This window comes from Pleurodeles waltl, chromosome 1_2 (genome assembly GCF_031143425.1).
Source record: "Pleurodeles waltl isolate 20211129_DDA chromosome 1_2, aPleWal1.hap1.20221129, whole genome shotgun sequence".
In the NCBI taxonomy this organism is placed as follows: Eukaryota; Metazoa; Chordata; class Amphibia; order Caudata; family Salamandridae; genus Pleurodeles; species Pleurodeles waltl.
In genome coordinates, this window is record NC_090437.1 from 1,173,951,904 (window position 1) to 1,173,965,461 (window position 13,558).

Consider the following 13,558-nt stretch of genomic DNA (forward strand, 5'->3'; position numbering starts at 1 on the left):
GACCAATCCTAGACCTCAGAGTAGTGAACACTTTCATCAAATCAGACCACTTCCACATGGTCACACTACAAGAAGTATTGCCATTGCTAAAACTACACGACTACATGGCAACTTTAGACCTCAAGGATGCTTATTTCCATATACCAATACACCCATCGCACAGGAAATACCTAAGGTTTGTATTAAAAGGAATACATTACCAATTCAAGGTACTGCCTTTCGGATTAACAACCGCACCAAGAGTCTTTACCAAATGTCTAGCGGTAGTCGCTGCACACATAAGAAGGCAGCAAATACATGTGTTCCCATATTTGGACGACTGGCTAATCAAGGCCCATTCGTTCATACAGTGCTCAAATCACACAAATCAGATCATACAAACCCTCTTCAAACTCGGGTTCACCGTCAACTTTACAAAATCCAACATTCTGCCGCGCAAGGTACAACAATACCTAGGAGCCATAATAGACACATCAAAAGGAGTAGCCACTCCAAGTCCACAAAGAATTCTAAATTTCAACACCATCATACAACGCATGTATCCAACACAAAAGATACAGGCAAAGATGGTATTACAACTCCTAGGCATGATGTCATCATGCATAGCCATTGTCCCAAACGCAAGACTGCACATGAGGCCCTTACAACAATGCCTAGCATCACAGTGGTCTCAAGCACAGGGTCACCTTCTAGATCTGGTGTTAATAGACCGCCAAACTTACCTCTCGCTTCTGTGGTGGAACAACATAAATTTAAACAAGGGGCGGCCTTTCCAAGACCCAGTGCCACAATACGTAATAACAACAGATGCTTCCATGACAGGGTGGGGAGCACACCTCGATCAACACAGCATACAAGGACAATGGAACGTACACCAAACAAAACTGCATATCAATCACCTAGAACTTCTAGCAGTTTTTCAAGCACTAAAAGCTTTCCAACCAATAATAGTTCACAAATACATTCTCGTCAAAACAGACAACATGACAACAATGTATTATCTAAACAAGCAGGGAGGGACGCACTCCACGCAGTTAAGCCTGCTAGCACAAAAAATTTGGCATTGGGCAATTCACAACCAAATTCGCCTGATTGCACAGTTTATACCAGGGATCCAAAATCAACTCGCAGACAATCTCTCTCGAGATCACCAACAGGTCCACGAATGGGAAATTCACCCCCAAATTCTGAACACTTATTTCAAACTCTGGGGAACACCTCAGATAGACTTGTTTGCGACAAGGGAGAACGCAAAATGCCAAAACTTCGCATCCAGATACCCACACAAACAATCCCAAGGCAATGCCCTATGGATGAACTGGTCAGGGATATTTGCTTACGCTTTTCCTCCTCTCCCTCTCCTTCCTTACCTGGTAAACAAACTCAGTCAAAGCAAACTCAAACTCATATTGATAGCACCAACTTGGGCAAGGCAACCCTGGTACACAACGCTGCTAGACCTATCAGTGGTACCCTGCATCAAATTGCCCAACAGGCCAGATCTGTTGACACAGCACAACCAAAAGATCAGACACCCAGATCCAGCATCGCTGAATCTAGCAATCTGGCTCCTGAAATCCTAGAATTCGGGCACTTACAACTTACCCAAGAATGTATGGAAGTCATAAAACAAGCCAGAAGGCCATCCACCAGGCACTGCTATGCAAGTAAATGGAAGAGGTTTGTTTGCTACTGCCATATTAATCAAATACAACCATTACACACAACTCCAGAACATGTAGTGGGTTACTTGCTTCACTTACAAAAATCTAACCTAGCTTTCTCTTCCATCAAGATTCACCTTGCAGCAATATCTGCATACCTGCAGACTACCTATTCAACTTCCCTATATAAGATACCAGTCATTAAAGCATTCATGGAGGGCCTTAGGAGAATTATACCACCAAGAACACTACCTGTTCCTTCATGGAACCTAAATGTTGTCCTAACTAGACTTATGGGTCCACCTTTTGAACCCATGCACTCCTGCGAAATACAGTTCCTAACCTGGAAGGTGGCATTTCTCATCGCCATTACTTCCCTAAGAAGAGTAAGCGAGATTCAGGCGTTTACAATACAGGAACCTTTTATACAACTACACAAAAATAAAGTCGTCCTAAGGACCAATCCTAAATTTTTGCCAAAGGTTATTTCACCGTTCCATCTAAATCAAACAGTGGAACTTCCAGTGTTCTTTCCACAGCCAGATACCGTAGCTGAAAGGGCACTACATACATTAGATGTCAAAAGAGCATTGATGTATTACATTGACAGAACAAAAAACATCAGAAAGACTAAACAACTCTTTATTGCCTTTCAAAAACCTCACGCAGGAAACCCAATTTCAAAACAAGGTATAGCCAGATGGATAGTTAAATGCATCCAAATCTGCTACCTTAAAGCTAAACGACAGCTGCCCATTACACCAAGGGCACACTCAACCAGAAAGAAAGGTGCTACCATGGCCTTTCTAGGAAACATCCCAATGCAAGAAATATGTAAGGCAGCCACATGGTCTACGCCTCACACATTCACCAAGCACTACTGTGTAGACGTGTTATCCGCACAACAAGCCACAGTAGGTCAAGCCGTATTAAGGACATTATTTCAGACTACTTCCACTCCTACAGGCTGATCCACCGCTTTTGGGGAAATAACTGCTTACTAGTCTATGCAGAACATGCGTATCTACAGCGACAGATGCCATCGAACTGAAAATGTCACTTACCCAGTGTACATCTGTTCGTGGCATCAGTCGCAGTAGATTCGCATGTGCCCACCCGCCTCCCCGGGAGCCTGTAGCAGTTTGGAAGTTACCTTCAATTATTTATATAAGTATCATCTCAACCTTAAATAGGTGCATACTTAGTCACTCCATTGCATGGGCACTATTACTACAATTCAACTCCTACCTCACCCTCTGCGGGGAAAAACAATCGAAGATGGAGTCGACGCCCATGCGCAATGGAGACAAAAGGAGGAGTCACTCGGTCCCGTGACTCGAAAGACTTCTTCGAAGAAAAACAACTTGTAACACTCCGGCCCAACACCAGATGGCGAGCTATTGCAGAACATGCGAATCTACTGCGACTGATGCCACGAACAGATGTACACTGGGTAAGTGACATTTTCATTTCCGTCCGCCAGCCTAGCAGGAAACAGGCAGCAGCATTGTCTCTGGCTGGTAATCGAGCCAGTGGCAAAGCTGCCACCACAGGGTGCATACGCACCTTCTCAATGCATTGCGACGGTGCTGGGCATGGGGACCCCTGTACTGCCCATGCCAAGTGCATAGGCAGTGTAGGGGCCCCCTGTTGTCCCCTGCACCGTTTCTCCGCCAGCCTTTTCATGGCAGGAAACCTGGACCTGACCACCATTGCGGGGCTGATAGTCTGAAGACCGTCAGCCTCGTAATGAGGGCCTATGTCCAAGGTCTCTAAGCCAAATAGTGATTGAACAGCCTGTATTAATATTAAGAGTAATTTCCAGTGATTAACACAAAACAATACCGCTTGTTGACTGAAGAGTCTCACTTTCATTTATTCCGAGATGTGCCAATTATATCGGTCAACGAAACAAAAGGGGGCCAATATGTCTTTCGCCACAATGAGGTCGCTTCATCAGGACCAGTACATTGTCTAGTAACCTACTGACATCTAATATCCATAAATTAACCACTTTAAGTTTTCACAAATAGTTAGCATCAGTGTCACAAATACAGTTTAATCTATCAAAGTCAGAGGTGCAAATATAAAAGTGAATTGTGATTTTTATCTACTTGAGCACGATAACAAGTTGTAGTTTATAGCTCATTCAGTGCAGGACCATCTGTTACGAAGCCTTTTCCCCTTCTTTGGTCTCCATTGTTATTGCATTTTCCAGAGTGTTCAATATTAAAAAAAACATTTTCTGCTACATGACATGTCCTTGGCATATAAGTAGAGAGCCTGGTGAGCGAGGGTTCTGGGACTTCCTAGTTAGCCTATGTGGATTACTTTACTAGCCCTGCCTTGGTGTGATATTAGTGAAGCAATTGAAGGTTGTGGGGCAGGCAATATGGTCCTCTACTTATCTTGAGTGAGGACATATTTAGGCAGAAAACCAGTCATTTCTTACTATGCATTAGTGTGGATGTTCACACAATTTTGCATATTTTGTCCTTCTCAAGTGATCCTTTGGACCTCTCACATAAACTAGGATTGGAGTTCAGCTGGTGTGGGTCGAACACTGTGGCTTTAGATTTGCTGTAATGGTCTAACACGAAGGATGTTTTTTCTGTCAGGACCTTTGTCAGTCATTTTCTGATCTTGTTCACTTCTATTTCTCATCTTCCAAGGTAAGTTGCAAATAATTACTGTTTTCATCTTACCAAAAATAGACTTCAACCTATTGCGCTCTCACGGGAAGAGCTTTTCACACCTCGTCAATGTGATAATTACTGCCACTAAAGCAGAGAAGAAATCCAGGATACCGAATGAATACATTAACTGGTCCTCATCCACTGTACTTGTGTGCAGAGGATGGCCTCAAGCTGATAGTAGCCTAGTTGAATTCTTATCAAACTCATGTGGCTGTTTCAGGTTTTTTCATTGAAAGGATGATCGGCGCGCATGGCGCAATGACGTCATTTCAATGAAAATGCAATTTGAATGAGTCGATCGTCTCATTTCACTTTTTTTACTGCTTGGGTGCTCAGGGCTATCTCAGCCCCCCTGAGCGCCGACTTAGATGAGGGAGGTATCATTGGAAAGGGGAGAATTCTCTAGTGGATTCCTGCTTGATAATTGCCTAATTAGGGTGATCCCCAAGCAGGAATCCACCCACTAGACACCAGGGAAGGGCAGCAGCCCCTTGGGCAAGGATTTGTGCTCCCCCTAAAATATTTCCCTAGACTGGCACTAGGCCCAGCCGCACCAGTGGCACAGCCTTTTTATCGGCATAAGTGGGGCAATGCTGGATGGTAGGAATTTTGTGGATTCATGCCGATTCCAGAAGTTTCCATCACATAACTATGAGGTAAATGTGTCTTTTTAGTCAACGTCAGAGATTTTGGGTAAAACAGCCTGGTGAGAGCCATGCAGGTCACCCCATCCTAGATTCTCCCAGCTGCCTAGTATTAAAAAATTTACAGTTTTGCTAGGTGTCTGTATGTGCCAGCTGAGCTAGGACGCAAAACCACAGATTCCCACTTTGCAAAAAATGGGTCAGTTTTGCTTGGAAATATTTGATGTATCCATGTTGCATTTTGGGAAGATTAGTGTTGCAAACACTAGTCCTACCCACACAAGTGTGGTACTATTTTGATCAGAAGACTTAGGAAAAATTCTCGTTGGAAGGATACTTGTGGCTTCCCACAGGCTCTAAAACTTTTCTTCACAGAAATATGAGTAAAATGTGTTTTTTTTAAGTAAATGTTTGAGTTTGCAAAGGATTCTGGCGTGGGTGGCCCCTCCACTATGGTGGAGGAGCATAACCCCACTGCTGAAAGGCAGCAAAAAAATAAAATGATAATAAAAATATTTTATTATCATTGTATTTTTCTGCATAGCTAGGGTGTGGCAGGGCCACCGTCCTCCACCTCAGCAGGGAGGTGGAGTGCTAGGTGCACTCTAAGTGACAAACTTACATGCGCACTTCGAACTCTCCACCCAAGCTGTATTTTACAGCCAGATAGAGACCAAGCGCAGTTTCCCATCCCCTAACTGAGCAGCATTTCAGCATGCACAGGCCAATTGTAAGCCTCTGGATTGGGTGGGGAGGGGAGCAAGGTAAGCACAGAATCACCAAGGCGGCCGGAGCAGAGGAGGCAAATCGGTAGGTAAGTGTTATTTAAAATAAATTATTATTGCTCCCTCACCCCTGCACCACTTGCTGCCCCACCAGCCCTTCCTGGCAGCAATTGCTACTGGAAACCAACCTGGTGGGAACCCCATCCTGGATTCCTAGTTTTCAAACATGTACATGTTTGCTAGATTTCCATTAGTGCCAGCTGAGCTAGGGCCCAAAAACCACAGCTACTCACTTTGTAAAAAACAGGTCATTTTTTTGTGGGAAAATTTGATGTATCCATGTTGCGTGTTGGACCGCTTCCTGTTGCGGGCACTAGGCCTACCCACACAAGTGAGGTACCATTTTATCAGAAGACTCAGGAGAAGGCTGGGTGGAAGGAAGTGTGTTGTTCCCTATAGATTCCATAACTTTCCATCACACAAATGTGAGGAAAATGTTTTTTTTAGTCAAAGTTTGAGGTTAGCAATTAATTGAGTAAAACAGCCTGGTGAGAGCCACTCAGGTCACCCCATCTTGGATTCCCCTAGGTGTCTAGTTTCCAAAAATGTACAGGTTTGCTATGTATCCCTTTGTTCGTTGAGCTAGGGCCCAAAGACCACAGCTACCCACTTTGCATAAAATGGGTCTGTTTTGAATAGAAAAATGTGATGTGTCCGTGTTGGGGGCCATTTCCAGTCGCGGGCACTAGACCTAACCACACTAATGGGGTACCATTTTTAGTGGGGAACATAGAGGAACACAGAATCGTAGAACCAGTGTTACTACCAATTGTATTTCTTTGCATTTGCATCTTTCAGATCCTAGTAATTCAAATCTTAGTATGGGTAAGTACAAATTCAGACATGTGCAAGTAACCCCTGTTTCTAAACTCCATATCTTGTGCCAATTTCAGAAATAAATTGGTGCCCTTGATACCTATGGTTAACTATTAATATTTTACCATATAAATTGCTCTATACCCAGTACACAATGAAAAACGTTTGCAAGGTGCAACTCACTTATTGACTTTGGGCAACTTGAGTTCTTGGAAAACCCACAAACTCTATATATCCCCAAACCAGAATGGTCTAGCAGATGTAATGGTATACAGTTTTTTTAAAATTGGTCATTGTGATGAGAAGTTACAAAAGCAAATGTTGTCACATGTGCCTGTTTTTCCTACTAATTTTCCATATTTTTCATTTTAACAATTGGTTTCTTTTGGAAAACTTAGAAGGATCTACACTAATGACCCCTTGCTGCATTCAGAATTGTCTATGTTTCAGAAATGTATAGCTTTCTGGGATCCACCATGGGTTTCACACCTGTTTCTACCACAAACTGAAAGGAAGTTGAAAGCACAAAAAATAGGCTATCTCCCAGTAAAATGCCAAAACTCTGTTAAAAAAATGGGTTTTCTAAAACATGTCTGCCTGTTAGTGAAAGCTGGGAAGATGGTGATGTTAGCACTGCAAACCTTTCGTTGATGCCATTTGCGGGGGGAAAACAGACACTTTCTTCTTCAGCAGTTTTTTCCAATTGTTCCCAAAACCCCCCACAAAATATAGCTATATTTTGGCTAATTTCTAGGTCCCCTCCAGGGGAATCCTCAAACCCTGGCTACCCTTAGGATCCTCAGTATGTTGACAAATAAGGACAGAAATTTGACATGGATAGCTTTTGTAGACAAAAGGTTATGGACGCCTAGGTGTGAACTTGGTGGTTGCTGTTTGTTTCAAATAAAGACGTAACATTGGGATTCCTTGGAGTGAGGTGATTTCTTCTTGGATACAAAATTACATCGAGGGTGGTCTCCTATGTCACTGGCACCGGCAGCAGAGTACGCCTCTGAGACTTTGTTCTGACTTATTGCTTGGCATATATATATATATCTCTCTATCTCTCTCTCTCTCTCTCTCTATATATATATATATATATATATATATATATATATATACACAAAACATTACTTTTATTTATTTATAAATATACTTTTATCATATGATCATCTACTGGAGCCTGTCAACTGAAAATTAAGTTGTTATCCTGCCACACCAAATTAAATATTATGCATGTCCCATTTTTGCATGGTATGCACCACGTCCTTGTGAGCTTTAACCCTCTACTTATCAATCACTTAATGTCAAGCGAAAGTTTTTACATATGTCAAAAAAATGTTTCCTTTGTCACAGACCTGCTTTTGCCTTTTTGCCATAGTTCAGAGCTGACCTTAAAGGTCACTGAAGCCCATGTGTGTGTGTGTGTGTTTTTTTTTTATCTTCAAGCCACAGGTTTATTTCTGATGTCAAGTTAATAGGGCATTACTTCATATTTAAATATACCAGTTGGAGTTTTCTGTTGTTACACATTGCTTAGGAAATTAAGCCATTAGTGAGGCAAGATCTAGTTAAAAACATACTATGGCACTATGAAGGCGAAATTAGATTGATGGCAACTGGTTGGATTTTTTTGAGACATCTAAGAAAAGGGATAATGCATCTTTTTGGCAAATAGTAGCACACGGTAGCCATAACAGGAATAACTCAATTGAATATTTTATTCAACCTCATATTTGGGTTAAATACTTTATTGGGCAAGATACAGATACTGTCATGATCTACCTTTCGCTTACTGCCCTTGTCAGATGGAGCTGAAGTGCGACCTTAATTCTTGTAGGTCCTGCTCTGGCTGAGGTAGGGTCGACACCTTCTTGTAGCCACGGTGCTGCTGACAATGGTACGCCACAACAGTCCATGTCCTCCTGAAGGAGTCCCAGAGGAAAAACCCTTAAGGGAAAAACCCCTTTGATAGGATCTCCCTGAAACAGAAAAAAGGACACGTGAAAAATCAGAACTCCAACGCCAAGAAAGAATAACTGGAAAAGCTAAAAAAAAACAGGAACAAAAACTGGAATCAGAGAAAAAACCAGCTGGAGTGTGATCACCATCAAAGGAAGTGTTGCAATGCAAAGAGAACAAGAATCTGACCCCTTATATACTACTTAGCAGGAAGTGAGGTGCAGGAAGAAGCAAGAACGCCATCTTGGTTTGGGAATGGGGCTATAGAACAAAGCAGAAGAAGGCACCGTATTTGAAAGGAAAACAGATGCATGTAGGGAAAAGAAAAGAAGAATGGCATGCAGGGAAGGAGAGAAAATGGCCCCACTAGAAAAAAGAAAAAAAGGAAGAAAGAAAGAGCCCTCCAACAGGGCACCAGGTAAGTGACTGCCCCCAAAATATAGTCTGAAAGGATTCTGATGGATTGTTGACTCTAAACTAGATGGAGATGAGACTTCGTGTTCAGTAAGTAAGCATGTTTTTTCTGGGAGTTACATACCTGATAAAGTGCCTCCAAACCATTAGAGAGAGAAGAGGCACAGATTAAGCAATCATCAAGTTATGAAGAAACCAAATTATGACGATTACTGACCAATGTAGCAGCAGTCTTTGCGAATACTCTTGGAGCTGAAGACAGACCAAACGGGAGAACAGGGAACGGAAAATGTTCACCCATTGCAAAGTATCTTAGATCTCTTTGAGATTCTGGCTGTATCGGGATATGAAAGTAGGCATCTAGCAAGTCCAAGGAGGCCAGAAACATTTCTAGAAGGATTGATGTTTTGAAGAGTTAGCATCTTTAATTTCTGATGAACCTGTCTACCCTCTTCAAGTCAAAAATGTGTCTGTAATCCTCTGGAGGTTTCACACCAAAAACAAAGGGACTAACAACCTGATAATCCTTGCACCACTCCTTCCAGGCATTACATTGAAACTGATATGACTCTAATCCAAAGTTAGACATGCACTGTGCCATCATAAAATAGAGACATGGAGTTGTAATTGCAAATGTTATACTGTGGTGCTTTCACAGTGTTTATTTCATGTGCTTCCTCTTTTCAACAGGTGGTTCCTTAAAACACACTCCCTTGCGAGCCATGTGGATGTATTTAGTGGCTCACACTGCCAAGTCAGCAATCAAATTGGTAAGTCATTCTAGTTTGTATTTTATGTCTACTTTATTTAAATCCATGTGTTTTACATTCATGTTGTAATAGATGACTTATTTTTTAATTTTCCTTCATTTGTTGAATGCCATCATTTAGAGATCTTCTGTGGGACTGTTTCTCTTGTTGATGCCACATTGCATTAATAAGAATGAAGACTAGTCTGTTGCAGCTAGTTTAGCACCCCTTTGTTTATGCCCCATATGTGTTATCAGATGTTCCTTTCCTGCCATTCTGGGGAGTAGCTCTAATGAATACATTGGTACTGAAATTAGAAACCCTGCTCCCCTGGTATTTATTTATCAGGTTGCTTGCTCAGATTAATGTCTTTGGAAGCACCTGCTTGAACCTGTCTAATCCCAGATGGATGGTTTGGCAGTAGTTACTGTCATGGTGAGTGTGTTTTACTCCAGGCAGACACTGGTACACCCAGATCAGAGGCCAAAACAAATTTTGCCATACGTTCAGAGGCTACAACTCAGCATAAATTGAGCTGCTTTGCAATTGGATGTTCATAGAAATTTGCCCTTACGGTTGGGCCACCCTGTGTTTTTGCCTTTTTTTTTTTGCTGAACTCTATTATTGTTCACCATACAACTCTGCACACTTTAAACCTGCTAACCAAATGTAAAGTGCTCCCCTGTTTGAGAAGGTTGAACTTGGTATACCACCTATTTAACTTACCTAGTATATGGAACCACGTATACCACAGGCCTGTAAGTTAGATACCACTAGTGGGCTGCAGCATCCATCGTGCCACCCACTGCATCCACTGCAGCCTGTCTGTGCAGTTTAAACTATTAATTTGTCCTGTCAAAAGAAACCCTTTTTGGCAGGGCAAAACCTTCCTTTTAAATATTAATAAGTCACTTCTAAATAAGCTTTATTGTCCATATGGCAGGGTGCATGGTATTTAAAAATATCTGTAAATGTTTATTGTTCCACTTGTCCTTACAGTGAAAAAAACCGCAAATGCTAATATCACTGTAGCAAGGGTGGCTCCTCTATAGGAAAAGACCAGATCACATTAATTTATCTACTAATGCTAATTTCTATTTGGAAGCCACTAAGAAAATAATTCTACTACTATTTATTCAAAACTGAATTTATTTTGTATTACTAAAAATAATAAGTTACTTTTAGAAAGCTTCCTTTGCTGTGCCTGAAATCTCTAGAAGCTAATCTACATTTTGCTTTCTCACTCCTGTCATTAGGTAATTAGCATCTGAATAGGGGTGAATGAGGTATGAACTTGCTCCCAGGACAGGGGCCAAAGGCCTTGGGTGTGGGAGGTGCTGTTATGCTCTGGACAGGATGGACTGTGTGCTGTGCCCAGTAACCTGCTTCAGATGCAGCTAACACTGAGGCCTGCACCCTTCTTTTGTACCCCGGGTTCGAAGGGATCCAATCACAGTGGGTCTTTTGTTGACATCACAGTGTCAAGTCCCACTGGAGTGCCAGAACCTCTTTGACAGGACTACATGCGTTTTCTATGACACTTGAGCTGCACTTAAAAGGAGGGAAAAGGATGCTAAAGCAATTCTTGTGGATCAAGTGTCTGGTTGCTGAACACTCAGCTTTTATTCTACCACACTCCTGTCTCTGAGGTCGTTGTGGGTGCAGGATGTGCCTCAAACTTGATTTCAGTGTTAGATGTGGGAGAGCACTAGGATTACTATAGTACGCTTCCCACACACTCACACCCAGCCCTCAGTGCCCACATTTAGTGAGGCCAAAGACCATTTTGAAATTTCCCATAGGTTTGGGTGTTCCCAGAGGTCATACCTACCCATTTGCTTATACCAGGCATAAATGTGGCACCCACTGCAAATAATTCCTGGACCTGTGGAAGATCAGAATAGGACTGCACCTGTTGTTTGTGACCTGAGAAGAGCCAATCAGACTGGACCTGCAGTCCCATCTTGCAACTAGGAGAAGTAAGTGAGTTCCATAGGTTATATGGTGACCGCCTGTTAAAGTTACAGGGACTCACCAAGCTATAAGAGTCATTTTCCTGCACCCTCCCAGCTGACCAGTAGTAAATGGATCTGGACTAAACCCTCTTGTGGGCCTTTACCTGCCACTCTGCCAGTCTCTAAGTGCTTTTAAAGTTAACACCTGTGGTGGATTGGTACTTAAAGGTCTAAAGTCAGAAGGTAAAATCTTTTACCAGGATAAATCTAGTTAGTGTATCCAACCCTCACTCCATTGCATTCAGGATCAAATTGCTGCGAAGTCCCTTTCTACCACAGCCATTGAGCATCATTGCCACTTTGTGCTTCTCTACTGTATTTGTACTAAAGACGTATCCCCTTATTGGATTAATTAAAGACTGCCTGCTCTTTGATATAGCTTTGTTATAGCTACCAGGGGGTTGAGCTCAGGTTAACTTAGTGATTTTAGTGATTCAGGCTACCAAGGTTTGTGATTATTACCTGAGGTGGTACTTATTCCCCAAACTAATGACCCAATTTTTTTACTAACGTCAGCAGCAGCAGTCATCCAGTTACAAGGCAGCTCACCTCAAGTCAGTTTGGGCGCGTAGACAAAGAGGCTGCACATTGCCTGCCCTTTCCACACATAAGTCACAGGTTGAGGTTGGTAGTTGGCAACTTCAATAGCAGACATGGCTACAGTTGTGAAAGTGCACCTGCCTGTGCCTAGCACACAGAGTGGATAGGCAGCCATTGGCATGAGCAGGAAGTGGAACAGGCAAACAACTCCAGGTTGGGCTTTGGCACAATAACGGGGACGCTCTGGTAACAAAACCCAACCCAGGCTCTTCATCACATGTACAGATCTTCATTACAACACAAAAAAAGAGTTAATGCTTGTCAAATGAAATCAGTAACCACCAAATAATGATAGACATCTAATGCAAAATAATTAGAGCAATTATGTGTGAACGATTACTATCTAACTAAATAATATTAATATTTATAACTGCCCTTCTTGAGGATTTTATTCTCAAAAAGGTACTCTTCCGCAGTTAAAAAAAAATTGTCTTGTAGGTAGATAAACTTGATGTCTCTAGTGCCTTCTCTGTATTACAAATCTTGAGTTTGTTAGTACTAAATTTAGGGCTACTCTTCAAAATGAAGGCAGTCAACCTAAAAAGTACTAGGGTTTTCCTCAATAACAATAATAAACAAAAACCTTAAAGTTAATAGTCAGTTTTGTTGACAGCCTCATACATCTAAACAGAGTGAAAAGAATATCTCAAAAGTAACATATACGTGTGTATATTGCTTATGGCTATACAAGAAGTAGCAACTACATATGATGATTGAGCCATCTCATGCAAAACACCAAGTGAAAGATTGAAACACAGTTTTAAGTGCCTCTCACGCTTCTCCTCATTACTAAGTCCAACAATAAGAAAGAGCTTCTATGTAGAGTACTCCTAAAAGCATTGGAGGAATTGATGAACGAGTAAAACAAGTATGTGAGGCTCTAATTCATAGGTCAGCATGCGTGATATACATTTGTAAAAGTGCTAACCCACTAGAAATAAAATTTTATGATGCAGCTAGGCACACTGTAAGTTTTTAATATACAAAGACATTTTTAGATGCATTCATTAGCTCCCCCTCACACCGATAAGGACCCACTAGATCAATGGTTCTTACTCTGTGATCCAAGGATCCCTAAGGGTCCTCAAAGGCTGCTCAGGGAGTCCACAACTGTTTAGAAGATTAAATAATATTAGCAGATTAACAAAGTGTATAAAAAAAGGGAGCAGAATGTAAAGTTGAACATTTTAAAATATTATGTAAATGTGAAAGA

General features: G+C 41.8%; 1 protein-coding gene across 3 annotated transcripts in view; it reads left to right on the forward strand.

The window, feature by feature from the left end:
* The window catches only part of SH3TC1 (SH3 domain and tetratricopeptide repeats 1), a 220,636-nt gene that overhangs the window by 79,702 nt on the left and 127,376 nt on the right, over window positions 1-13,558 (forward strand). For all 3 annotated transcript variants that reach the window (XM_069203387.1, XM_069203393.1, XM_069203402.1), the window contains one exon: window positions 9,672-9,751. In XM_069203387.1, the coding sequence (XP_069059488.1) occupies window positions 9,672-9,751 (80 nt within the window). The remainder of the gene's footprint in view (window positions 1-9,671; window positions 9,752-13,558) is intronic.